The sequence below is a fragment of the Xyrauchen texanus genome, chromosome 35, assembly GCF_025860055.1.
Source record: "Xyrauchen texanus isolate HMW12.3.18 chromosome 35, RBS_HiC_50CHRs, whole genome shotgun sequence".
NCBI classification, from domain to species: domain Eukaryota; kingdom Metazoa; phylum Chordata; class Actinopteri; order Cypriniformes; family Catostomidae; genus Xyrauchen; species Xyrauchen texanus.
This window is the reverse complement of record NC_068310.1, coordinates 4,519,403-4,546,821: the sequence shown is the minus strand read 5'-3', so window position 1 is coordinate 4,546,821 and position 27,419 is coordinate 4,519,403. Positions and strand designations below refer to the sequence as shown.

The following is a 27,419-nucleotide window of genomic DNA, read 5'->3' as shown; positions in this document are numbered from 1 at the left end:
TGATCTAGGAGCTTTAAACAGCTTTAATCCGTTCATGCCATTGAAGAGACTTTATGTCTATCCCTCACAGCCTCATTTTCAAAGATGCCATTAGCGTGAATAAGGTCTATATGTTCACGTTCTTCTTTAGTCCACTAGATGTCGCTCAGTCTTAACAAGCGCTTCGGGAAAAAAAACATCGAATAAATGACCGGATACAAACTGGGAATTGTAGTTTTTCTAGTTTAATTCGTATCTACGCATCTCTTTAAGAGATTTTTATAGGTCTCTTTAAAGAGTTGTTGAAATGTTTTATGCCACATACCGTGTGTGAAGTGAAGCATTATCAGGATCCATCTGGAACTTTCTACCCGCGGCCCCGCCCACTCCCATAACCCACCGCGTGCTAGCTCATTCTTCAGTCCTGTTCAACATGTCTATGACAGAGGGTCCGTTAACCGTGTTCGGCCAGAGATCGACCGGCGAGTCCGTCCGGGCTCAAAATGGTGAGTCCGAATAAGTCTGTATTTAAAGAGAATGCCAGTGGAGCCAGAAACGGCATTAGATCATGCGTCTGGCGACTCGCGCAGCTAAACGCAATCAGATAAATAGTGTGACGCACATAATGTTTTCTAAATCCCCAATTAAGTTATGCTCCGTTGCTTTCAAGCTGTTGGGACAGGTTCGGTTTAAAGCAAAATTGAGCCGGTTGGCTATCCATCAATGATTGCGTATATTGCAGATGAGTATGTTGTAATGTATGTAGTTCTGCTTGTTGTCCAATCTTGGGACACAATGCAGTGATGTTGTTCAAAAATTGCACAAGTTCAATTAAGAATTCAGAAAGTACATTTTTAACAGTGTCCGAATACATTTAATAGTGAACCATAGGCACGATGTACAATAATGTTTACTCATGCAATCAATCATATGTGGGGTTGAAACTTACAGCTACTCAGAACTACTTTTTTAGTTCGATTATAAAAATAAAAAAACGCCTCATTTCCTGTATTTTATTGAAGGCACGTGTTATTCCCCTTCAAACAATGTGTAAAATTAAGTGCTTGCTTTTTACATTTTAATTGCAGATAGCTTTTCACATCAATCAAAACTGTTTGCCAACGTTTTAAAAAAGAAATAAATCTTCAAACCGCACATATGACTCCTTGACCATCATTTGTAGTTGCGTCCCTATTCATACGCTGATATGGTTAATCTGTTCATACGCAGTCATGGCCGCTGCATCCATTGCTAACATCGTGAAGAGCTCTCTCGGGCCGGTCGGACTCGACAAGATGTTGGTGGATGACATCGGAGTAAGTGCAGACCTTTTATTCCTGTCAAAGTAACCCTTGATATTCGCCTTGCATACATTTGATCTGTCTGATAGGAGCAATTTATAACGTTTCTGTGTTTTATATATGACTAGGTTGTCTATTCTGTTGCTGTATTCTAATGCTTAAATGGCTTTCAGGACGTGACCATCACCAATGATGGTGCCACCATACTGAAGTTGCTGGAGGTGGAGCATCCGGCTGCTAAAGTCCTCTGTGAACTGGCAGAGCTGCAGGACAAGGAGGTTGGAGATGGCACAACATCAGTGGTGAGACATTTACTTTGTTGCGGCATCATTTGATGTTCTTCACACATTTGATGTTCTTCACACATTTGATGTTCTTCACATCAAATGTCATGGTTTTATGCTTTAAATTTATTTATTTTATTTTTTTTTACCTGCTAAAGTAGTGCATAAGTAATCTTTAAGTTCCTTGGAGTACCATAAAAATCTTAATTTGTCTCATTACACCCTGGAAATTTAAATGCATTCAGTCTGAACTTTTTCCAGCTGTTTTTACATATTTACCTTCAACATTAAAGTGAAAAAAAATTGAATTCTTAACCATTTTTAGAAATTAATTAGTAAAATACCTGGTTTAGATAAGTGATCATACCCCTAAGAGAAAGCATTGCAAACTTGCTCGGGAGCAACCAATCACCTTTCGGATCACATACCTGGCTAATTGGACCCCACTTGAATTGTTGTGGTTTCGATTACTTCAGAATAAAACCAGCTGTTCTAAGAGGATTGCATTAGTAGTTGTGGATGATAATGAATTCAAGAATTCACCATGGTTTGAAAGGCGCTTTCAAAAGGGCTCTGGGAAATAATTGTGGATGGGCACAGGTTAGGAGAAGGGTACAAAAAGGCTTTAACTATCCCTCTGAGCACAGTTAGGAGCATTATTAAGGGTGCATGGCACCACCAAAACCTTGCCTAGATCTGGCTGTCCCTCAACTAGACGACCGTGCCAGGAGGATATTGATCAGGGAAGCTAAAGGCAACTTTTAAGGATTTACAAGCCCTTATGGTTGAGATTGGTTGGTCCATACATGCAACTACAATCTCCCAAGCTTTATATAAAGCTGGCCTGTATGGCAGGATGGCAAGAAAGAAGCCAAATTCAAAAAGAATTGCTCAGAATTGAAGGGAAAATGGATACTGCCATGTAAACCCAAATTCTTGAGTACAATCTGTGACCCTCTGCTTGACAACTGAAGATGGACAGGTGGTTCACCTTTCATCATGACAATGACCCTAAACGCACTGCCAAAAAACAATGAAGCGTCTTAATTCTTGTGTGTCAATAAAGTTATTCAGAGGTCCTTAAAGTACAAAAATGTCCATTTCAATAAACTAATTTCTCAATACACTCATAAAAACACACTTTAACATCCATAGCAACACTCCCACACAGTTTTAGCTGCATCATTTATTCATTTGGCCTGCAGGACTCTATAACACAGCAAACATGGATTTGCTCCATAGGCTAAACATGTGAAAAATCGTGTCATCTGGTGGGAGAAAAAATAAATACAATTTTGAAGCCAGGGCTATTGAAAGTATAATATAATAGAATTTGTGATTTTATGCTTTAATGGCACTGGGATAAAATTTTGCAGTTTTAAAGGTCCTGCGTGGAACTATTTTGTGTACATGGTGCATTATAGGAACTGAGGTTGAAATAATCAAAATTCCCCCAGAAATACACTCCTTTGACTATTTATGCCGTTGGCATTAACATAGCACCTTTAACCTTCGGGACATTGTTGTCTATGTAAGATTGACAACAATTGTTTGAAATTGGCACTGCCCCACCCCAGACTATTTGTCCTTGTTTTACTACGCCTCTTGTCATGGTGGATTTTAGACGTATGGTGAGGCTTTATAGGTCAGGTGGAATCTGTTATCTCTGATCCAGTTGGTTTGCTGGCTTCCATGGCTGCAGCATGCATGTGGCGTTTGCCAGCAAACTTGGCATGTTTCTTCATTCTCTAATGACAGTTTATGGTCATTTTATGATTTAATACAGTGCAAATATTACATGTAGCACCTTTTAAGGATATGAAGATTAAAGTCACTGAGTGGCAAAGTCAGAGCGCTGATCTAAATCCAATAGAAAACCTGTGGATGGACTTGAAGAGAGCAGTCCATCGCCACTCACCTCGCAATTTGACTGAAGTCGAACAATTCTGAAAAAAATCAGGTATGATGATTTTTCTCTAGGCGCTGTAAATCACATGATTATGTTGCAGCCTTTTGCTAAAATGATTTAAATTATGTATTTTTTTTTTCACATCAATCTTTCTCCATAACCCATTATGACAGCAAAAACTAGATTTTTGATAACTTTGCAAATTAAAAACAAACACAACTGATATCACATTGACATAAGTATTCAGACCCTTTACTATGACACTTAAAATTTAGCTCCGTTGCATCCCATAGTAGTGCTGCATGATTAATCGTATCGCAATCGCGATGTCAGCCTGTGCGATTATATGACGACAAATGCTGCGATTTTTATTAAATAAGTGCATGTGTGGACGTTACAGCCCATTCTCTCTGAGAGCTGTTTGCCCTTTTTTTTTTTTTTTTACACCGCTAATAAAAAGATAACCAGTCAGTCTCAGTTTAGGGAGTGGCACGTGTGGTCATGTCATGCGAGTTTCCGGTGTTCAGCGGGGAAATCAGGTGAAGATGGATGCCGAGCAGACTGACACTGAACTGGTGGCCAGGAAAAATAACACGGAAACACAGATCACCGCTTGGCGATGTATCTTTATTTCATCAATAATTAAAGTTAATATAATACGGGAGCATGACATGTAAATAAGCACAACTCCAAAACTGTCATTCTCTGTGCGGTCAGAGCTGCTTCAACCAGTCGCGGAAGAGACACAATCTGAGCGGGAGTCGAGACCTGGAGAGATTTAAAGTTCCGCCGGCTGATTCGCACTCTAACACGGAGACGCTCGTCTCTCACCCCCGCTGTCTGCAGCTTGCAACGTGTTGCATCATTGATGAGATCATCATAAGATCAATCTTAAGTGAAAAATAACATTTATAGTGTGTGTGTGTGTGTGTAGACACAACAACAAAAGTTTGAGTGAACCACACTTTTATATCCAGTTTCCTTTTCAAAAGAGTTTATAGAAAGTACATGTTACATCCTGCTTAAATGTCTTTTTTTATGTTTTTATTTTATTTAGGTGTAATATTGAGAAAAACACAAGTTTGCAGTAATGCAAAGATATTTAGTTTTGTAAAAATATTTTAATTTGAAAACTGCATTTGTAGTTGTTGTTGTTGCTGTTTGTATGTTTTAGTTGAAAAATACACATTTCCGCATTCAGTAATCCATTTGTGCATTTTCCTTGATAACCAAGCAAGATGATGACTCCTACCATTTGTTTATTATATCGCAATATTTTTCCCAAATCGTGCAACCCTTCTGGAAAGGTAATTGAAGGTAATAGTCATGGACATTTTTATAGTGAATCTACTATAGATTCTCACAAAAAATTTTTTTTTTTTTTTTTTTTTTTTTTTTTTTTTCATCAGCAAAGTGTTTTAAGAGATGGGTTACCCAAAAATGAAAATTTGATAATTTAATCCCAGATGTGTATGACTTCTGCAGAACAGAAATTATGATTTTTAGAAGAAAATCTCAGCCCTGTAGGTCCTCACAATGCAAGTGAATGGGTGCCAGAATTGTAAAGCTCAAAAAAAGCACACAAAGTGAGCATAAAATAAATCCATATGTCTCCAGTGGTTAAATTTAATGTGTTCAGACACAATAAGGTGGGTGTGAAACAAATGAATATTTTAAGTCATTATTTTTTTTTATTATCACATCAGTAGGAGCAAAATGCATGAAGAAGGTGAATTACCAAAAACAAGAAGGATGTGAAAGTGGAGATTAACTGAGCAGGAAAATTTAAGAGTAAAAAAAATAAAATAAAAGACTTTAATATTGATCTGTTTCTCACCCATGCCTATAATGCTTCGAAATATTATGGACTTAACCACCCGAGTCATCTGAAGTACTATTATTTTGCCCTTATGTGGATTTTGGAGCTTAAAAATGTTGGCACCCATTGACTTGCATTGTATGGACCTACTGAGTTGAAATATTTTTCTAAAAATCTTCATTTGTGGTCTGCAGAAGAAAGTCAAACACATCTGGCATGGTATGATGGTGAGTAAATGATGAGAACTGAAAACGTGTGGCCTGTTTATAACAAAAAAAAATTTTTTTTATTTGCACTAATTAGTGTCCACAAGGTGGTGACACTCTCTATTGAACCATTGCTTTCACGAAGAAGTGGTAGATGTAATTGCTGCTAAAGTTCAAAATGTGGTGTAAACCAGTGGTTCTTAACCTGTTTGATATCAAGACAATATTTGAAGGCCCCCTTGCCCGAGAACTAGACGTATCTGATTTTAAATAATTAAGTGTGGATAATTTGGTTCTAGAAGTTTCAGAAAGAGTCTGTTTATAATTTGTGGGCATCCATCATTATTTTAATATCATAAATTAATGAAGTCATCTTGAGACCCCCTTGGAAATGTGCTGAGGCCCGTAGTGGGTCCCAGCCCCCTAGTTGAGAACCACTGCTGTAAACAACAACAGTATATGTGCATGTCAAGCGCACGTGTGTGTGTGTGTGTGTGTGTGTGTGTGTGTGTGTGTGTGTGTGTGTGTGTGTGTGTGTGTGTGTGTGTGTGTGTGTGTGTGTGTGTGTGTGTGTGTGTGTGTGTGTGTGTGTGTGAGTGAGTGAGGAGGTCAGGAGATACATTTTAATTTGTTTAACTTGAGTCTGAAGGAATGTAAAGACATCTTTATGGGTCTAAACTCCTGAAGAGAAACAGTCCAGTATCTCATAGCAGTAGTGGTGTGCATTAAAAGTAAACATGCTTGGTACAATGCAGATTGGTTTGCTCTAGCACAGTAGATTCAGTGGCAACAGTGCAAGAAACACTGCAATGTATTGGAAGTTGCTTTGGATAAAACTATCTGCCAAATGATTCCATTTAAATCACCTTAATGTCCTGTTTTTGTGCCCTTCATCTGTCCTCTATCAGTATGTGTGGCTATGCTAACAGGATAGAGAAAATGGCTGTCATAAATTACGGGAATTGCAGGTCTTCCCCTGCAGCCTCCACATGTCTGACAGTACACTAGAAAATGCATATAAATAACTTTTAAAAAAATAATATTGTGTTGTAAACCGTGTGTGTAGGTAATCATTGCGGCTGAACTTTTGAAGAGCGCCGATGAGCTGGTCCATCAGAAGATCCACCCCACCTGCATCATCAGCGGATACAGATTGGCCTGCAAGTAAGAGACACTTTCTGTGGACAACAAAAATCCCTTGGATTCATCTAGACATAAAAAAAAAATAAAAATAAACTAACTGACTGTTTCACAGGGAGGCTGTGAGGTACATCAATGAGAATCTGACCATTGCCACAGATGACCTGGGGAGAGAGTGTCTCATCAATGCAGCCAAGACCTCCATGTCCTCAAAGATCATTGGATGGTATCCTCTGTTATTGGCTGTTTATCACAGTTGTGTGTTCATGGAATCAAACTCGCTGGATGGGTGTCTTAAGGCTGGGATCATTTTAAGACATTTTTATTAGGGAATAAAAGTTTTTTTTTTTTTTTTTTTTCTTCTCTGTGTTATAGTTTTTCTTTTGACTGGAAATTACTTTGAACTATCATTTAAATATCAGTATACAGACACTCAAAAATGAAAATACTGCATTTAATCACCTTCTCTGTTCCAAACCCAGATCACTTTCTTTCTTCGGTGAAACACAATGATGTTTCAGTCCACATTTACTTCATTGGGTGCATTGTCATTTACAATTGTATTTACTGGGTACTCCACTGTGCTTCAGCAAATACCATGATACTAGCTCAGTGCTAGTGTTTAAAAACCACAATATTACCATAACTACGTTTCCATCCAAGGATTTTTTGAAATGTCGCCATAATATTTTTCTGTTTAACTCCAGGATATGTCGCGAAAAATTGGCATTTTTGTGTAGAGTCATGTGACCCTACAAAAATGTAGGGTCACATGACAGTTTGCCCCAATCGTTAGCCTGTGTTAATCATAACCGTATTGAAAGCCAATTTATTGTACATGATTATGGATTGATCTTTACAGCATATAGAGCCAATCTGCAAACTGGACACTTCCAGGACGCCAATTTCTTGTGCACGTTGAACAAATGAATGGCCACTGTTTGCGACTGTTCGCAGTATCAATAAAAAAAAAAAGTTTTTGTAACACTTGCAACCCAATTCTATTACATTTAGTTTTACTTTTGAAAAAATGCTGGCAAAATCCCCTGTATTAAATAAATGTACCAAAAAAAAAAAAAAGCATTAAATGAAAAAAAAATTATTGCCAAACAAAAAGCATTAATAAAATTAATTGCCAAATGAGAAATATTTTTAGACACATATATGTATATGTGTGCCTTTTTCTTTTCTCAAACTTAAATTAGCTTTACCCTGCTCTGTAGAGCAAAACAGTCGGCTGAATCACGTTCTCAGAATGTTCTGCACTTTTTCAAGACTAAACTGGACAAATTGTTCTGATTTAGTTCTGAACAGAGTTCACTTTCGGAAAGCGTTTTAAACTTTAAAATGTTTAAATACTTTAACCTCCTTTTACCTCTGATCGCATTTACTGCTGCTTGAGCTTCATAATGCAAATGTATATATTCTAAAATAAATGTTAAAGTTCATGTGGTCGTTAAAAGTATAGCCTGCACAATTATTTCAGTGTTTGAAATTGCATAAGTTTAATCATTTTGAAAAAAGGATGTTGGTCCTTGACCTTTTTTTGTCAGTGATGCAGACTTCTTTGCTAACATTGTGGTGGATGCTGCCCTGGCTGTGAAGTTTGTTGATGGGAAAGGTGTGGCTCGCTATCCTATCAACTCTGTGAATGTACTGAAGGCTCATGGACGCAGCCAAAAAGAGAGTTTCCTCGTCAATGGATATGCACTCAACTGCACTGTCGGATCGCAAGGTTTGTCCATTTGGGAAGTATATTTGAGGGCTGGCCAATATAGCAATTTTAGTGTGAGCATTTTGGCAATATTGAAACCTCAGCATTTATAATTTGTTCTTTAAGAAATGTTCAGGGTCAAAACGGGTTGGGCTCCATTGACCGCATTTGTAGCATAATGTTGTTTACCACAGAAAATATTTTTGACTCTAAATTTGGGTTACAGTGAAGCACTTACAACGGAACTGAATGGGGCCAATACATAAACGTTAAAGTTCAATGGCAAAAAAAAAGTATGTGAACCCTTTGGAATTACCTGCATTTATGGATAAGTTTGTCTTCATCAAAGTTACTATAATGAACAAACACAGTCTGTTTTGATTAATAACGTGCAAATTATTTTATTGCACATATGAATGTTTGAATAATGTATTCAATAGTGTAGGTTTGAAAAAATGTGAACCCCTCGGCTAATGATGTCAATAAAAGCCAATTAGAGTCCAGAGTTTGCAAACCTGGTATCCAATTAAAGGATAGTTCACCAAAAATGAAAGTTTTCTGATTTACTCACCCTCTTGATATCCCAGGTGTGTATGACTGACTTTCTTGACTAGAACACATTTGAAGGAAAATGGAAAATATATATTGACTGAGTTGATCCCTTAAATGCAAGTGTGATTTTTTTTTTTTTTTTTTGGAGCTACAAAAAGTGAAATCAATTCAGAGTTAGAATAAATGTAATTGATACAACTCCAGCCGTTAAATAATGTCTTCAAAAGTGTCACAATGGCTTTTGGTGCGAAAAGATAAATATTTATTTACTTAACTGTAATCACCGCTTCACAGGAGGTTGGACACAAAGCTGTCTCCCGTGTGATGAATTCGCATTGCCATGATACAGATGTTATCGCACTCTCTCCCCTCGGTTGACCCATCCAGGATGAGCACACAAATGCATCATTGTGAGGTAAAGAAGCAAATCAATACATATCTAAAGCTACTGTACAGCATTCCTCACTTGTAAACAGTGCTGCTCTTCCAGCTGTGACACATGTGCATCAGTTCTCGTGTGTTTCTAATGCTGATGTGACTACATCACATGCATACCGCTGCTCACTGGAAGCATGGTTTATAGTTTTTAAAAAAAGTACTTTAAAATCTTCATTCACTTGCATTTTAAGAACCTACTGAGCAAAGATATTTTTCTTCAAATGTGTTCTGTGGAAGAAAGTAATGAGCGAATAATTCTTGGGTGAATTATCCCTTTAATGAAACCAGATTGGAGGTGTGTGTTAGAGCTACTTTAAATTCTAAAAAGCACTCAAACATTAAGTTTGCTATTCGCAAGAAGCATCTGCTTACATGGACGATGCCTCGAAAAAAGAGATCTCAGAAAACCTACGATCAAGAATTGTTGCTTTGCGTAAAGCCGGAAGGGATTACAAAGTTACTTAAGAGCTTCGATATTAATCAGTCCACAGAAAAAAAATTGTCTATAAATGGAGACTATTTAGTACTCTGGCTACTTTCCCTAGAAGTGGACATCCAGCCAAGTTGACTCAAAGGCACACCGCAGAATGCTCATTGAGGTAAAAAAAAAGTACCCTAGAGTGACCGCTAAATACTTGAAGGAATCATTGGATCTCTTCATGAGTCTACTTGATACGGAAAACATTAAAGTTATGGTGTCCATGGCAGGACACAACGAAGGAAGCCACTGCCTCTAACCGAAATCGTTTCTGTGTGCCTGAAGTTTGCTAAAGACCATCTTGACGCTGCTCTACGGTTGATTGGGAAAAACACAGCACTATGTACAGGTGCATCTGAAAAAATTTAATATCGTGGATACATTTTTATTTTCTGTAATTAATTACATTCATATATTCTATATTCATTACACAAAGTGAAATATTTCAAGCCTTTTTTTTTCTTTTTTCTTTTTTTTTTGTGTGTACTCTTGATGATTATGGCTTACAGCTCATGGAAATCAAAAAATCCACTCAAAATATTAGAATAAAGAATTTTATAATACAGAAATGTTGGGGCTCTTTTACTGCATCAATGTGGCGTGGCACGGAAGCAATCAGCCTGTGGCAATGTTGAGGTGGTATGGAAGCCCAGGTTGCTTTGATATTGATCTTGTCTCACTTTCCTCTTGACAATACCCCATAGATTCTATATGGGGGTCAGGTGAGTTGGCTGGCCAATCATTCACAGTAATACCATGTTCCGCAAACCAGTTACTAGAAGTTTTGGCACTGTGGGCAGGTGCCAAGTCCTGCTGGAAATGTAAATTATATCCATAAAGCTTGTCAGCAAATGGAAGCATGAAGTGCTCTAAAATCTCCTTTTAGTTGGCTGCATTTGACTCTCGACTTGAGAAAACAGTGAACCAACACCAGCAGATAACATGGCACCCCAAATCATCACTGACTGTGGATACTTCACACTGGACTTCAAGGAACTTGGATTCTGTGCCTCTCCTGTTCCTCCAGACTCTGGGACCTTGATTTCCAAATAAAATGCTAAATTTACAATAATAATAAAAAATGCAATTTGCAATAATTTCATTAATTTGTGCAAAAGAAGCCCTGACCAAGTATTGAGTGCATAAATTAACATACTTTTCAGAAGATCAACATTTCGGTTTTAATGCTAATATTTTGAGATACTGGATTTGATTTCCATGATATGAAAGTAGGGCTGCATATCAAGTTCGATACATTTTAGGCACCGACCGAATTGCCTCTAAACAATGGAGTATCAAAAAACGTCTTGTCGTTCGGTACCAAATTTCGATACCTAAGGGGTTCATCTCGTCAATGTCAGTAAGCGTGTAGCATGCTAGATGTGCCCAAATCTAAAAGTGCTGGTGATTGGCTGTGTTTAGGCATCAAGGAAAAACACTAGTTTATGGCGTTACGCCCAGAGACAGAGACCACACGCGAGGCTGTAGTGTGTATGCGACCCAACACCCATAGATGTTAAAGATGCGGAAAAGATCAAAAGTGTGGCTACATTTCACTAGGCTCAATGCCAACAGCGCGCAATGCAATATTTGCCACGGGATAATTGCTGCCGACAACGGAAACACAACTAATCTGATGAAGCACATTACATGGAATAAGCATTTTAGAATAAAGTTTTTTTTTTTTTTTTTTTTTTTCTTTCTGCTCTTAAGTTTAAGGTTGACCGTAACTGATCAAGTTTAACATTAAACTAGTTATCTTGTTAAACCGTACTTATGATTAATCATGCATGCAGCACTACTAAGGATATCGCAATCGCGATGTCAGCCTGTGCGATTTATATGATGGCAAAATGCTTTTATTAAATAATGTGTGGACGTGACAGCCCGTTCTCTCTGAGCTGTTTGCTCATTTTCTACACCCTAAACTGAGACTGACTGGTCTCTCTTTATTAGAGGAGTGGCACGTGTGGTCATGTGAGTTTCCGGTGTTCAGTGTGGAAATCAGGTGAAGATGGAGGCTGAGCAGACTGACACTGAACTGGTGGCCAGGAAAAAAAATAACACTGATCACAGCTTAGCGATGTATCTTTATTTCATCCTTAATCTTCATATAATATGGGAGCGTGACATGTAAATAAACACAAACTCCCAAACTGTCATTTTCTGTGCGGTCGGAGCCGCTTCAACCAGTCGCGGAAGAGACACAATCTGAGCGGGAGTCGAGACCGGGAGAGAGATAAAGTTCTGCCGGGTGATGCGCACTCTTAACATGGAGACGCTCGTCTCTCAACCCCGCTGTCTGCAGCTTGCAACATGTAGCATCATTGATGAGACCATCAGTATTACAATAGTGTGTGTTGGATAGACAAGATTGACAAATCTAAAGTGTTTACAGTGTTCAGTGGCTAAAATATCAATATGACAATGTAACTTAAATATGACTAATGTCAACAGTTTTCATTGACTAAAACTACATTAAAAAGCCCAGTAAGCCAAACAAAGCACAATTACAGATGTGTTTGCGAGTGTCACGCCATATGACAAGTCTTCACAGAGATATAAAGAGACATGATGCACCGTTAGCAAAGTGGGACTTCAGAAATCCACACTGGACGAGAGGTACCAGCGATAAGTAGAACTTTTTAGAAAGAGGATTTGGAAATAGCAGTTGGTCATTTAAAAAAATTAAAAAAAACACATCCAGTTTCCTTTTCAAAAGAGTTTATAGAAAGCACATGTTACCTGATTTTAGTGTGGTAACCCTTACAGGGTTTATACAGCGTTACCCCCTCGTGCCAACAAAACGGCACCAACCCGCATCTCAGAAAAGCATTCTGAGCTATTATCTGAATTACCGTAGACGTTGTCAGTTCGAACCGGTCTGGCCATTCTTTGACACCTCTGCATTTCCATCCACAGAACTGCTGCTTGCTGGATGTTTTGTTTTTTTTTGTTTTTTTGGTTTGTTTGTTTTTGGCACCAAGAGGAGTAAATTCTAGAGACTGTTGCTTGTGAAAATCCCAGTAGATCAGCAGTTACAGAAATGCTCAAACCAGCCTATCTGGCACAAAAAAATCATGCCACGGAATTTTTTTTTCCCCCATTCTGATGGTTGATGGTGAATATTAATGAAAGCTCCTGACCCATATCTGCATGCTCCTATGCACTGCACTGCTGCCACACGATTGGCTGATTAGATAACCGTTTGGATGATTGTTGGTGCCAGATGGGCTGGTTTGAGTATTTCTGTAACTGCTGTGTGTGAAAATCCCAGAAGATCAGCAGTCTTTAGAATTTACTCCATTTTGACCAAACAGCTGTTATAAACGAAAGTGGACTTCAATGTGCGTACATGTGTATGAAATGTACAAAAATATTCATGTTTTTACAGTTTGTAAAACAGACTCTTGACTCATGGAAATGAATACAATTTGTCAGCGGTGACACCGTTTGTGTCTGCTCTCATTCTCGCTAAACATGGATCGTAACTTTGCCATTAAAAATCATGGCAGTGTTGTTTTATTGCCAGCTAAAGGTGTGTGTGTGTTTGTGTGTGGTATATCTTGTTATATTTGATATGTTGCCAGTATTTGCCTTTGTGTTAAAGTGTGGTAAGATGTTTTCTTGTATGTTCAGGAATGGTGAAGCGCGTGTCCAATGCCAAGATTGCATGTCTGGACTTCAGTCTGCAGAAAACCAAGATGAAGCTGGGCGTCCAGGTTGTCATCAGTGATCCAGAGAAACTTGACCAGATCAGACAGAGGTGAGCTCTCATTCGTACACCCAAAAGACATTCAGATGAAGTAAACATTCCCATTTAAATTGCTGCCACACTATCAGTGGTGTGTGCAGTTATACGCGTGGGATAAAGAACTCCTCTGCCCATAGCAACGTATACCCACACTCTTACTCATGTGTCTGTTTTAACTTTGGGCTGTACATCTGTCTGGATTAACAGTCAAGATTATGATCATTCAGCTTGGTGTGAGTTTATCACCGCAGTGCCCAAAATTTTAAAAGCGGCTCTTTCCTTTGATTCCTCAGAGAATCAGACATCACTAAGGAGCGCATTCAGAAAATTCTGGCATCTGGGGCAAATGTGATCCTAACCACAGGAGGCATTGATGACATGTGTCTGAAGTACTTTGTAGATGTAGGAGCCATGGCTGTGAGGAGAGTGCTGAAGAGGGACCTCAAACGGATTGCCAAAACAACTGGAGGTCAGTTTTGTTCAAAGGGTTAGCCTTTTATACCTGAAAGTGCAGTGCATTTTCTGATTTGTCGCCTTGTGCTAAAGATGTCCTAGTCAAATTGGGGCTTGTGAAATTTTAATATAGTTTTGGTGTGTTGATTTTGAAATATGATGTTCCATTTGTCCCCCTACAGCCACGGTTTGCTCATCTCTGTCTAATCTGGAGGGAGAGGAGACATTTGAGGCAGCTATGCTGGGACAGGCAGAGGAGGTGGTGCAGGAGAGAGTGTGTGATGATGAGCTCATCCTCATCAAGAAGTAAGATCATGACTCACAAATGTTAATAAAAATCGTTTTAAGATGGTCAGTCAAATGCATTTGTCCCCTTTACACTGGGGATTTACATATGTCTTGAGTCATCAGATTTCAAGTGATCGGCACTAAATGCAGGTGTAAAAAGGGTCCAAAAATGTGGTTGGTCATCGGATCACTCGAACTAGATTTGGAGATGGTCGAAAAGCAATTAACCACATTGCATCTGTAAACGCTTATGCATCCCAGACCAAAACAAAGGACCATCTGTCTATTTCTCAGGTTAACCAGACATCAACAATGTGGGGACACCGATCATGTAAAGCATGCACATCCGAAACGCAGTAAATATATGGTGTAAAATATCATGAGTTTCCATTTAAAATGTCATCTCGACAGTGAAATTTAAAATTGTAGAAGTACACTTCATTAGGAACACCTGTACACCTAATTCATGTAATTATTTAATCAGCCAATCATGTGGCAACAGTGCAATGCATAAAATCATGCAGATACAGGTCAGGATCTTCAGTTAGGAATCAACCATCAGGAAATATTTTATTTCAACCATTTGGTGCCAGAAGGGCTGGTTTGAGTATTTCTGTAACTGTTGATCTCCTGGGATTTTCACACACAACAGTCTCTAGAATTTACATCCAGTGAGCTGCAGTTGTGACATAAGTGTGTGTGCGCGAGTAAAGGTACAGACAGCAGTCTGGCACCTACAGTACATGTTAATTGTTAATCATAGGACTATTTTATTTGATCTCCATTTATGTTCCCTTTAAGGGTCATTGTAAATTTAAAATACTAATTATGTAATACATATAATGTGATACAATATTTTCTGAGATGGTTATCGTACCGTGAATCTCATCATTGCAACCCTTGTCGTAAGCTTGAGGTGGCACTTTTTAATTTTTTTATTTATCTGAAATCAATGCGGGATGACAGCGGTTACAGGCACTATGGCTGATGAAGACTGAGATCGTTGAATAAAAAGCTTGAATTTGGGTCTACTCAAAGTGCTACCTGAAGATTATAACGTGCAACTAAAATGGATTACTTTTAGTGGTGCTTTTGTGATTTATTTATTGTATATTCTGAAAACCAAATTAAATGCTTGAATTAGATATTTTAACAAGTTTATTGTTGGTTGAAGTGATATAATCCTTTAAAAGTGTCAGTCCTTGAGTAAATGTTTGACTTTAGAACTGGAAGCCACATTGTTTTCATTTTAATAAGTTTTTGCAATTCATCATAACGGTGTAAAATACAGTGCATTCGGAAAGTATTCACAGCGCTTCATTTATTTCCACATCTTATGTTACAGCCTTATTCCAAAATTGATTAAATTCCTTATTTTCCTCAATTCGACAAACAATACCCCATAATGACAATGTGAAAAGTTTGTTTGAAATCTTTGCCAATGTATTAAAAATAAATGAAAACAAATCACATGTACATAAGTATTCACAGCCTTTTCTCAATACTTTGTTGAAGCACCTTTGGCACCAATTACAGCCTCAAGTCTTTTTGTGTATGATGCTACAAACTTGGCACATCTATTTTTGGGCAGCCTCTACCATTCTTTGAAGGACCTCTCAAGCTCCATCAGGTTGGATGGGGATCAATCGGTTCAAGTCTGGGCTCTGGCTGGGCCACTCAAGGACATTCACAGAGTTGTCCCGTAGCCACTCCTTTGTTATCTTGGCTGTGTGCTTGGGGTCGTTGTCCTGTTGGAAGATGAACCTTCACCCCAGTCTGAGGTCCTGAGTGCTTTGGAGCAGGTTTTTATCAAGGATGTCTCTGTACATTACTGCACTCATCTTTCCCTCGATCCTGACTAGTCTCCCAGTTCCTGCCGCTGAGAAACATCCCCACAGCATGATGCTGCTACCACCATGCTTCACTGTAGGGATGGTATTTGCCAGGTGATGAGCAGTGCCTGGTTTCCTTCAGACATAACGCTTGCCATTCAGGCCAAAGAGCTCAATCTTTGTTTCATCAGACCAGAGAATTTTTTTTTTCTCATGGTCTGAGAATCCTTTAGGTGCCTTTTGGCAAACTCTAGGCAGGCTGTCATGTGCCTTTTACTGAGTGGCTTCCGTCTGGCCATTCTACCATACAGGCCTGATTGGTGGAGTGCTGCAGAGATGGTTGTTCTTCTGGAAGGTTCTCCTCTCTCCACAGAGAAACGCTGGAGCTCTGTTAGTGACCATTGGGTTCTTGGTCACCTCCCTGACTAAGGCCCTTCTCCCCCAATCACTCAGTTTGGCCGGGCGGCCAGCTCTAGGAAAAGTCCTGGTGGTTCCAAACTTCCATTTACAGATGATGGGGGCCACTGTGCTCATTGGGACCTTAAATGCTTCAGAAATTTCTGTACCCTTCCCCAGATCTGTGCCTTGATACAATCCTGTCTCAGAGGTCTACAGATAATTCCTTGGACTTCATGGCTTGGTTTGTGCTCTGACATGCACTGTTAGCTGTGGGACCTTATATAGACAGGTGTGTGTCTTTCCAAATCATGTCCAATCAACTGAATTTACCACAGGTGGACTCCAATCAAGTTGTAGAAACATCTCTGATTTCTGTAGGCAGTGGTGGCTCAGTGGTTGAGGCTGAGGGTTACTGACCAGAAGGTTGGGGGTTCAAGCCCCAGCACCACCAAGACGCCACTGTTGGGCCCATGAGCAAGGCCCTTAACTCCAGGTTGCTCCGGGGGGATTGTCCCTGTAATAAGTTTATTCCAATTTAACGAAATGTAATATATTATTGATTGAATAAAATAAAAAAAAAAGTCAATGTGACTGATAAATTAATGCAATATAATTATTAAAATGAATATCTTCCTAATGTACATTATAACTGAAATATACCCATAAGAATCTATTGAATCGACTCAATCCAAAACGATCTTGTGAAACGGAATCTAATTGAATTGGGAAATCTGTATCCATAACCAGCCCTAATTTATATGGATCTCCTTGCATCCAATGAAACCCTGCCTGTCTGGGTTATTTTTGTGTCATGCATAGAGTATGTTTATATGCACAGCAATGCGCTGATAACAACCAAAAATCAGCAAGAAACGTCTGACGACACAAACCATGTTTACATTTTGAAATAATCAGATTATTCTCTGCTTTTCACTTTAAACCATGAAGTAAGTGTGTGTGTGTGTGTGTGTGTGTGTGTGTTTAAGCCAGTATAAATACTGGTTTAGGGGTTTTAACGCACCGCAAATTTTGGGTAATGGGCAAAAACCTACCTGTGTAGGTCGAACCATTTGTAAACTTACGATGATAAAAATAAATCAAGTTTAAGGTGTGTACATCGCTTACCCCAATTATGCTCCATTATCAGAAAACGTGTAAAATCGGACGTGTAAACATGCTTATTCACTGAGGCGAGTACAAGCATTTTGGGAAATTCCTGCATTTATTTTACCCTTTAATTTTGAGATTCACTTCTGTTGAAGCATACTAATTAACAAACATGGACCCCTGTTTTAAACGTCTTGTCCGTGTGCATTTATACTACATTGGATGTTTTTGATTTTTCTAAATGTATGGAAAAAAAATTTCAAATCTCTTTGTCTTTTAGCACAAAAGTGCGTACATCTGCCTCTATCATCTTGCGTGGTGCGAATGATTTCATGTGCGACGAGATGGAGCGCTCTCTGCATGATGCTCTGTGTGTGGTGAAGAGGGTGCTGGAGTCCAAATCAGTTGTACCAGGAGGTGGAGCTGTAGAGGCCGCACTGTCCATTTATCTGGAGAACTATGCAACCAGCATGGTGAGGACTTTTGGGGATTTTGATCGTTATTGGTTTCTAAGATTTGTTTGTTTAAAAAATTTTTACTTTCATAGTTTGCATGTGTCTGATTTTATCTAGACTTTGCAATGTGATCTGAAAACACTCCCATTTTGTGTGTGTGGGTGGTTATACGCGTGGGAGATGGTGAGCGTTCGGAGAGGTGTAATGGGGCTGATAAATGGCTCTGCTGACAGCTGCATCCATACTGCTCAGAACATACATTCCTGATTTATCTTTAAGATTCAAGTAGGTCTCTTGTTAACTCTCACTAGACTTTCAGTGTGATCTTTTATAGACCATCCAGAATGGGCTGCAACAATTTGTTTCAGAACTAAAAATCCCATTGATTTTCTCCATAGAGGAATTTTTTTTTAACAATAGCATAAAAGCCTTTCAAGACAGACCTACCATGAACTTCAAGCATTGGTATATGCTTCTGTACAAGCCATTAGTCAGTGATTTCAACCAAAAGAGAAAAAAAAAAAATCATATTCCCCTGAAGAGACAACCAATCAGAGAAGTTACCATGAATGGGGAAATTGTGCCAAAAAAGCAACGTGTGTGTGTGTGTGTGTGTTATTTTCAGCCAAATTACAAATTTAATGTATTCTCAAATCTGAATGTTGCAAATATGCAGTATTTTCCTGTGAGAACAAAATTGTCACTTCTTGGGAAAATGGCACAAATTGTAAATGAAAGTTGAAGCCACTGTAGCTCTTTTGTGAAGTGTATGTAGCTTAAGTTTCAGAGCGCACGGTCAAAACACTCTGACGAACCTCATGTTTGCTTATGTCTGCCACTGACAGGTGCCTTATTTCTGGGAGTGAAAGCATGTTACACATTTCAGATTCAGAATTACCACAGCAACATTTCAAATGCTATATTCTCTGAGTGACTGTTCACATGGCTTGTTGAGGCAGTCACATGACTTTGATGCTCTTCTATATACCTTTTTATAAATTCGATACAACAATATTTGGTAAATTAAGTTCTCTTACGAGAGGTTCTCTCGTATTGCGTAAGCTAGCTTACGCTACGGGAAAGATTCATCTTTTCTGAGATATTGAAGCCAAAAAATTATCCATAATTTTTGTATCCATTGTCAACGCAGTGCGGCAGCTGCAGACCTTGAGCGGGCTAGCTAGCGAGCTCATAGGTTGCTCTGTGGCAACTGCTGCAGCCTATAGACGAGCTTGGGCGAACTCTCATCCAATGAGAGGCGTCCGCGCGCTCACTGCATCAAAGCCCGCCAAAATGGGCGTGACTAGAGTGCATATAAGCGTAGTTCGTAGGCTGGAACCCTGATTTTCATCTCTTCAGCGAAGCGCTCCGCATCGCTGACCTGGAAGCCGCGTCGCCGTTCGAGGGGCATCTAGCAAGCGTGGACAGCGCTAGAAGAAGCCGGCCGTCTCAGCCACCTTCAGCCATCCTGCGAGCTACGCCATCCGACGACGTATCCTTTTATTCAGCAAGCTAGTTCTCACGAACTATTCACAAGAGTACGAGCATCTTTTTCAAGATGCCTCGCTCCACTTGCGCCTCATGTCGCGCCCTTCTCAGCACAGGAGACCGCCACATCATCTGCGCTCTCTGCCTGGGACTGGGGCACGCAGAGCTCGCCCTCACTGAGGGCGGATGCGATTTCTGCGAGGAGCTACGGATGTCGACCCTGCGGGCTCGACTCGAAGCGGTCAAAGCAGAAACCGCCGCGCCGCCTACCCTCAGCCGCGCAGGAAGAAGCGCCGCTCACAAAGGCTGCCGGAAACTGTGGTTGAAGCGACTGCCTCGCCGAGCCTCTCCCTCGAGCATCGCTTTCACCCTCCCCGCCCCGGGACGCGCAGTTGCCGCCGGCGGCCGCACTGCTGCCATCTCGGATGACGGCGGAGGATAAGGGCCGCTGTTCCATCATGGCTTCGGACAGCGAGGAGTGGACAGGCTCCCAAGCCGCCTCCTCGGCCCAGGAATCCAGCAGGACCGCGCCGGAGTTGAAGGGGAGTTAACACGCCTCCTCACACAGGCCGTCGACCGCCTCGGGCTCAGTGGTCACCGCCCCTGAGCAGGCACCCAACAGACTCGACGGCTGCTTTCTTCAAAGCCATCGGCGCTCTACACCCGCGGCCCGGGCCGCTCCCTTCCTGCCGGAATTACATACGGAGCTTGCAAAGACGTGGAACGATCCTTTTTCAGCCAGGACCCGTTCACACGTCTCCACCTCTCTCGCGTAGGTGGACGGTGCCACTGAGAGAGGCTACTCCTCCATCCCCCTGGTCGAGGACTCGGTAGCAGCACACCTTTGTCCGCCCTCCGCGAGATGGCGTTCCAAGCCTGTGCTCCCGTCTAAGGCCTGCAGAGCGACTTCTGCCTATATTGGCCGCGCCTATTCCGCCGCCGGCCAAGCCGCATCTGCTCTGCACTCAATGGCCGCTTTACAGATCCTACAAGCAGACCTTCTTCGGAGTGGGATGAGAAAGGCAGGCACCCAGAGGCTGTTACTGATCTACGGCGCGACAGACCTCGCCCTTCAGCTACCAAAGCTGCAGGCCAAGCTCTAGGGAAGTGCATGGCCTCGCTGACTGTGACCGAGAGACACTTATGGCTAACACTAGCCGACATGGGAGAAGCAGAGCGCTCCACGTTCCTCAACGCACCGCTCTCTCCGACTGGTCTCTTCGGCTCCGCGGTGAGTGGCATTGTTGACCACTTCTCAGAAGTCCAGAAAGCCACCCAAGCCATTAACCTCTTCCTGCCGCGTCGCGCTAGCTCCTCTGCAGGCCGCTCACGTGATCAGCCTCCTGCACGAGCCTCTTCACAGCGCCCAGTTCAACAATCTCAGACTTCTCAGCGTCGACAGGGCGGCCGCCCTCGATCGCGCTCAGACAGCCGCCGCAGACCGCCGCCCCCCCGCGGGCCTCGATCTAAGGTAACGCTGAAACCCGAGCAGCCGAAGTCTTCCTAACTGTTTTGAACAAACGACTGCTCAGTCCCGCCGCGGCCGGACCACCGTCAAAGCTTTGCCCCCTGTCAGTCCCCTTCTCTCAGGCTACTACAGTGGTGAATTTAGCAGCCAACAAGCCGGTGACACTGCCCGCTTGCCTGCACTCAAACGCCGTTTTCACGGCGACCCAAATAAATCTTGTAAAGAGCAAACATGTCTTATGTGTAGAAAAAGTGCCCACAACCCAGTGTTCGCCCTACACACAAGCATAACACATCCCGTGCCCCTATCAGAGCACGCTCTCATAAAGCGGTTACTGAACCGCTCGAAGCGTCAGAGTCAATGAAGGCGCCCACAAATGCATGCGCGCGCCCATTCTCTGCCCGCTCTGTCACACGACCAGCCCTATGTGTAGAAAATGTGCCCACAATCCAGTGTTCACTTCTGCACACAAGCACTGCATGTCTCGTGTCCCCACCAGAGCACACTCACATAAAGCGGTTACGAACCGCTCGAGCGTCAGAGTCAATAAATGCACCCACAAATGCGTGTGCGCGCCCATTCTCTGCCCGCTCTGTTACACGGCCAGAAACCATTCCTCTGTGTGTAAGTCCCGTGCTTGCGCATCACGTAACAGATGTGACTCTTTCCCCATTCATTCCAATCGGGAAGTCACTCACAAAACAGCCTGTTCATGCTGTCTGCGAGCAATCATGCATGAACACACTAAACGCGCTCACACATTTTGTTCAGCGCTCTGTGTGCGGCAATCAGAGCGAATTGGCCATTCACCCTCTAGCGTTACGCTTCAAAGCGTGGGAAGCTATTCCAGGGATATCCAAGTGGGTGTTAAGCACAATACAACAGGGCTATTTGCTACAGTTCGATCGCCGCCCTCGCTTCAGAGCGCGGCTCGAAACCACTGTGAACACGGAAGCAGCGTGCATGCTTCGTTCAGAAATATCAAGCCTTCTGTGCAAAAGGGCCATAGAAAAAGTGCCACCCTCTCTGAGCGAAGTCGGGCTTTACAGCCGTTATTTTCTTGTTCCCAAGAAAGACGGCGGCCTCAGACCCATATTAGATCTCAGGGTTTTGAACAAGGTGCTTGCAAAAGACCGTTCAAAATGCTTACAATCAGGAAACTCCTCGCGCATGTGCGCCAGGGGACTGGTTTATTTCTCTCGATCTGAAAGATGCATACTTTCAGATTCAGATAAATCCCGTCACAGGCCATTCTTGAGATTCGCCTCGACGGCCAGGTTTATCAATACACCGTCCTTCCGTTCGGCCTGTCCTTAGCACCCCGTACTTTCACGAAGTGCATGGATGCGGCGCCGCACCCCTGCGGAGTCAGGGTTTGCGAATTCTGAACTATTTGGACGACTGGCTGATTATGGCTCAGTCACATATGGAGCTTCTGTCTCACAGAGCAGTTCTCCTCAGCCATCTGAACAGTTTGGGTCTTGCAGTCAATTGGACCAAGAGCTCACTACAGCCCAGGCAGACCATTTCCTTCCTGGGAATAGAACTAGACTCCGTGGCAATGACGGCTCGCTTATCTACACAGCCGCGACGCCGTGTTCAGCGACTAGCCGCATCTTTTCAGATGAACAGCCTCACGCCTCTGAAGAAATTCCAGAGAGTGCTAGGTTACATGGCCTCAGCCGCAGCAGTACTTCAGCTGGGTTTACTGCACATGCGCCCGCTTCAGCATTGGCTAAACACCCGCGTCTCGCCGGGCTTGGGCCACAGGCCGCCAGCCCATCAAGTTGACTCAGACCTGCATATCAGCTCTGCAGCCCTGGACAGTGGCCGAATGGTATCAGCGGGAGTGACAATGGGAGCTGTATCTCGCCGAAAAGTCATCTCGACAGACGCGTCCAACACGGGTTGGGGCGCGGTCTGCGAGGGCTCTCCGGTTTTCGGCCTATGGTCAGTTCAGGAAAAGCTCCTTCACATAAATTGTCTGGAAATGATAGCGGTCGAGTACGCGCTCGTGCGCTTTCTCCCGGTCATTCAGGGTCACCACGTCCTGGTCCGTTCGGACAACAGATCTGTGGTATCCTACCTAAACCGTCAGGGCGGTGTCAGATCCAGGAACCTCTTCCATCTGACCGAAACGCATACTGAGTTGGTCCCAGTGCCACCTGCGCTCGCTGAGGGCGACGCGCGTGCCAGGCCACCTGAACGACGGCCCGGACAGACTGTCCAGAGACAATATTCCCCAGGGGAATGGTCCCTGCACGCTCAAACAGTCCAGACGTTATGGCACCTATTCGGCAGAGCAGAGATAGACCTCTTTAGCGTCCAAAGAGAACTCTCACTGCCCAATATTTTTCTCAAAGCGAGGACGCGCTGGCCCAGGACTGGCCCAGATGCCTGCTTTACGCCTTCCCTCCCGTCTCGCTATTGCCACAGGTAATGCAGAGGATCAGGAAACGCGTCACTCGGTGCTCCTCATAGCCCCGCGTTGGGAGAATCAGATATGGTTCCCGGAGCTTACGCAGCTGTCACTGACAGCGCCGTGGCCCATCCCAGTGAGAGCAGATCTCCTCTCTCAAGCTCGCGGCACAATCTGGCATCCCCACCCAGAGCTGGGCGCTGCATGCGTGGGTGATCAACGACTACCCGTCGCTCTGCCAGAAGGAGTAATAAACACCATCATACACGCTAGAGCCCTTTCCACGAGAAGACTCTATGCGTCAAAATGGTCTGTGTTCTCAAAATGGTGCACCGACAGAGACCTGGACCCGCGGACATGTGGGGTGTCGTCGCTGCTCGTATTTTTACAAGAGCTGCTGGATAAGGGCAGATCCCCATCCACGCTCAAAGTGTATGTGGCGGCCGTTGCGGCGTTCGCTGAACCCCTGCACGGCCAGTCATGGGGTAAAAACGAGCTGGTCATCCGCTTCCTCAGGGGAGCTAGAAGGATGAACCCCCGCGCCCCCATCGGTTCCTATCTGGGATCTTTCTATAGTTCTCGAAACTATGAAAGCCCCCCCTTTCGAACCACTTCAATCGGTGGATTTGAAATACCTTTCACTCAAAACCGTTTTTCTGACTGCCCTGTCATCAGTCAAACGGGTGGGAGACCTTCACGCGCTGTCTGTTAGCGCTGCGTGTCTTGAGTTTGGACCAAGTGACTCCAAGGTCATTTTAAAGCCTAGACACGGCTATGTTCCCAAGGTGATCGGTACTCCTTTCAGAGCACAGGTCATTTCCCTATCGGCGCTGCCAGCACCGGATAGCGAACGCGACGCCAATCTCCTTTGCCCGGTCAGAGCACTGAGATTGTATACTGCGCGCTCCGCTGCTTTCAGACGCTCGAGCAGCTTTTCGTTTCGTTCGAGGGCGCACCAAAGGTCTCGCCGCCTCGAAACAGACACTATCTAGATGGATAGTGGACGCTATTGCTGCTGCATACGCGTCAAAAGACCTGCCATGCCCGTTGGGCATTAGGGCTCACTCCACTAGAGGCATGACATCCTCGTGGACATGGTCCAGCGGAATTTCCATTCACGACATATGTGTGGCAGCGGGATGGACTTCCCCCTCCACCTTTGTCAGATTTTACAATATGGAAGTGCCCGCTCTGCAGGCAAAACTACTAGCGGTTTAATACGCTACAGCTCCCCTGGTGAGCTGCACTGATGGGACACATTCCACACAGACCGGCACCGCCGCTCTGTCGTTCCCGTCCTACTATGTGCTTATGTATTACACAATCAATGACCCGCATTCTTGCCGGCCAAATATTATTTCCCCACTCATAAGGGCTCCCCGGGTCCCCCTTAATTCCCTGGGGCTCATACAGTGGATGCTTGGCGCGCACGGCGTTGACAATGGGTTCCCGTAGCGTAAGCTAGCTTACGCAATACGAGAGAACCTCTCGTAAGAGAACGTATCGGTTACCTAACGTAACCTCGGTTCTCTCTAGATGAGGGAACGAGTATTGCGTAGCCGGCCGTGCTCGCGCCACGGCGACTTTTCGCTTCAGTCAATGAAAACCAGGGTTCCAGCCTACGAACTACGCTTATATGCACTCTAGTCACGCCCATTTTGGCGGCCTTTGATGCAGTGAGCGCGGGCGCCTCTCATTGGATGCGAGTTCGCCCAAGCTCGTCTATAGGCTGCAGCAGTTGCCGCAGAGCAACCTATGAGCTCGCTAGCTAGCCCGCTCAAGGTCTGCAGCTGCCGCACTGCGTTGACAATGGATACAAAAATTAAGGATAATTTTTTGGCTTCAATATCTCAAAAGATGAATCTTTCCCGTAGCGTAAGCTAGCTTACGCAATACTCGTTCCCTCATCTAGAGAGAACCGAGGTTACGTTAGGTAACCGATACGTTTCCATTTGTAGTTTATGCACATGTTGAATATAAAATGTGGATGAAAAACCAGCTAATGTGTAATGAATTGCTTCATTTAACACCTTTATAATGTTCAAATCTTTCTGCAGAATACCAAATTTCCCTGCAAGAACTTTGCAGGTTCAATCTGGGCTTGCTTATGTGACTGATAGTCGATACTTTTTATATTGTACTATTTTCTGATTCGATTACACCATGCACAATGCTTCATGGTAGAGCTGGGTGATATGGATCAAAAATCATATCTCTGTATCTTTAGGCTGAATGGCGATACACAACTGTCTTAAATATTTTAAGTTGTTAAAAGGGTTAAAATGCTCTCCTTTATACACCTGTTATAACATATCTTTTTCACAGACTGTTTTTTTGCCTTTAGTTATCAGAATAAATCTTGCAATTTAGTTTTATAATTTATTTTTAAATATTGCGTGTAAATTTATATTACACTGGAATTAGTTTTAAACCAAAGCATAAATGTTAGAAGTTACCACGGCTGCAAGGAGGTTTCTATTACAGCTGCTGATAGTGACAGTAAATTTGTCATCTCCCATCTGACTCTTAATCCACCACGCGCTTTTTTTTTTTTTTTTTTTTTCCTCTTCTGGAGAGTCATTTAAATGTAATAGTGAATTTCTTTCTTTTGGCCTTTTGAGCAAATGGGAAATGAGAATATATTTCCTGTTATCTCCCAATTAGTCCCATTCACAGCTGTCAAAGTTTATATAATAAATTACATATGTGTGATTTTTTTTTTTTTTTTTTTTTTTGCTTTTAATCAAATGGTTTTTATTTGTTGTTTTTAACTCGCCATGTAAATTAAATTTTTTTTTTAAATTAATGGAAAAATGATTCTGAACCAAGATTGCTGGAGAAGTGGGCAGTCATTGTTGCTCTGTGTTAAGACAAATTGAATTTGTAATTTCCATCAATTACTAGTCTTTGAAGTACAGCTAGAGGTTCTTATGAAATATAATTGACATTGGTTTGTTTGTGAACTTGTGCACACATAAATAAATATTGCTTGTGTATATGTTGAAGGGCTCTCGTGAGCAGCTGGCTATTGCTGAATTCGCTCGCTCTCTGCTCATCATTCCTAAAACTCTGGCAGTCAACGCTGCACAAGACTCGACTGACCTGGTGGCAAAACTCAGAGCCTTTCACAATGAGGCTCAAGTCAACCCCGAACGCAAGAACCTCAAATGGTGAGTCTCATCATACAGGGACACCTTGTAACTCAAGTCTTAGATATAGGAATGTAGACTGTCTGACTAGTGTACAATCAAATATAGATTGTGGTGTTTAAATGCAAAATAAATGTTGTTGGTTCACTTGAATTTCCTAAAAGTGTACTTTGAACAACACTCATTCTACTATAAAACTGTTTCAGACAATGATCTGGAACCAATGTGGCCCATTGTGGATTAGGTTGAAAACCATTGCAAAATCAGACCGACAGCTCAATTTAAAAAAAATATATATATTTTTTTTTTTTGTGTCTGTTCTAAGGATCGGGTTGGACCTGGTAAATGGAAAGCCAAGAGACAACAAGCAAGCGGGTGTGTATGAGCCCACAATGGTTAAAACAAAGAGTCTGAAGTTTGCCACAGAGGCAGCCATCACCATCCTTCGTATTGATGACCTTATCAAGCTCTTCCCTGACCAGAAAGAGGGCGGACCGTCCTATCAGGATGCTGTCCAATCAGGCTCTCTGGAGGACTAAAGTCCAACTGCATAGAGTCTTTAATTGGCTGGTTCTGCTGTCACTCTGCTTTTGTATTTATTTCAATCCAATAGATGAGCTGTTAGTGTAGACCATGCACTTTGTTGATGTTACTTATTTTTTGCTAATATGGTGACATGGTTTTTGTCATGTGTAATGAAACAAATGTTCCTTTTTCCTCCATTTAAAAAAATAAAAAAATCTGAATGGTGTGTAACCATTGATTTGTGTACTTTATTTCTTCTTAA

The 27,419-nt window shown here is 42.3% G+C and overlaps 1 protein-coding gene across 1 annotated transcript; it reads left to right on the top strand.

Moving 5' to 3' along the window:
• Positions 1-350: 350 nt before the first annotated feature.
• Positions 351-27,381, top strand: LOC127628656 (T-complex protein 1 subunit alpha-like). The gene is made up of 12 exons (XM_052105432.1): positions 351-485; positions 1,210-1,295; positions 1,454-1,582; positions 6,565-6,662; positions 6,754-6,864; positions 8,192-8,373; positions 13,460-13,586; positions 13,868-14,043; positions 14,210-14,333; positions 17,934-18,126; positions 26,490-26,653; positions 26,958-27,381. Exons 1-12 carry the CDS (start codon positions 413-415, stop codon positions 27,169-27,171), a joined length of 1,677 nt encoding a protein of 558 aa, XP_051961392.1. The 5' UTR covers positions 351-412; the 3' UTR covers positions 27,172-27,381.
• The last annotated feature ends 38 nt before the right edge of the window (positions 27,382-27,419 follow it).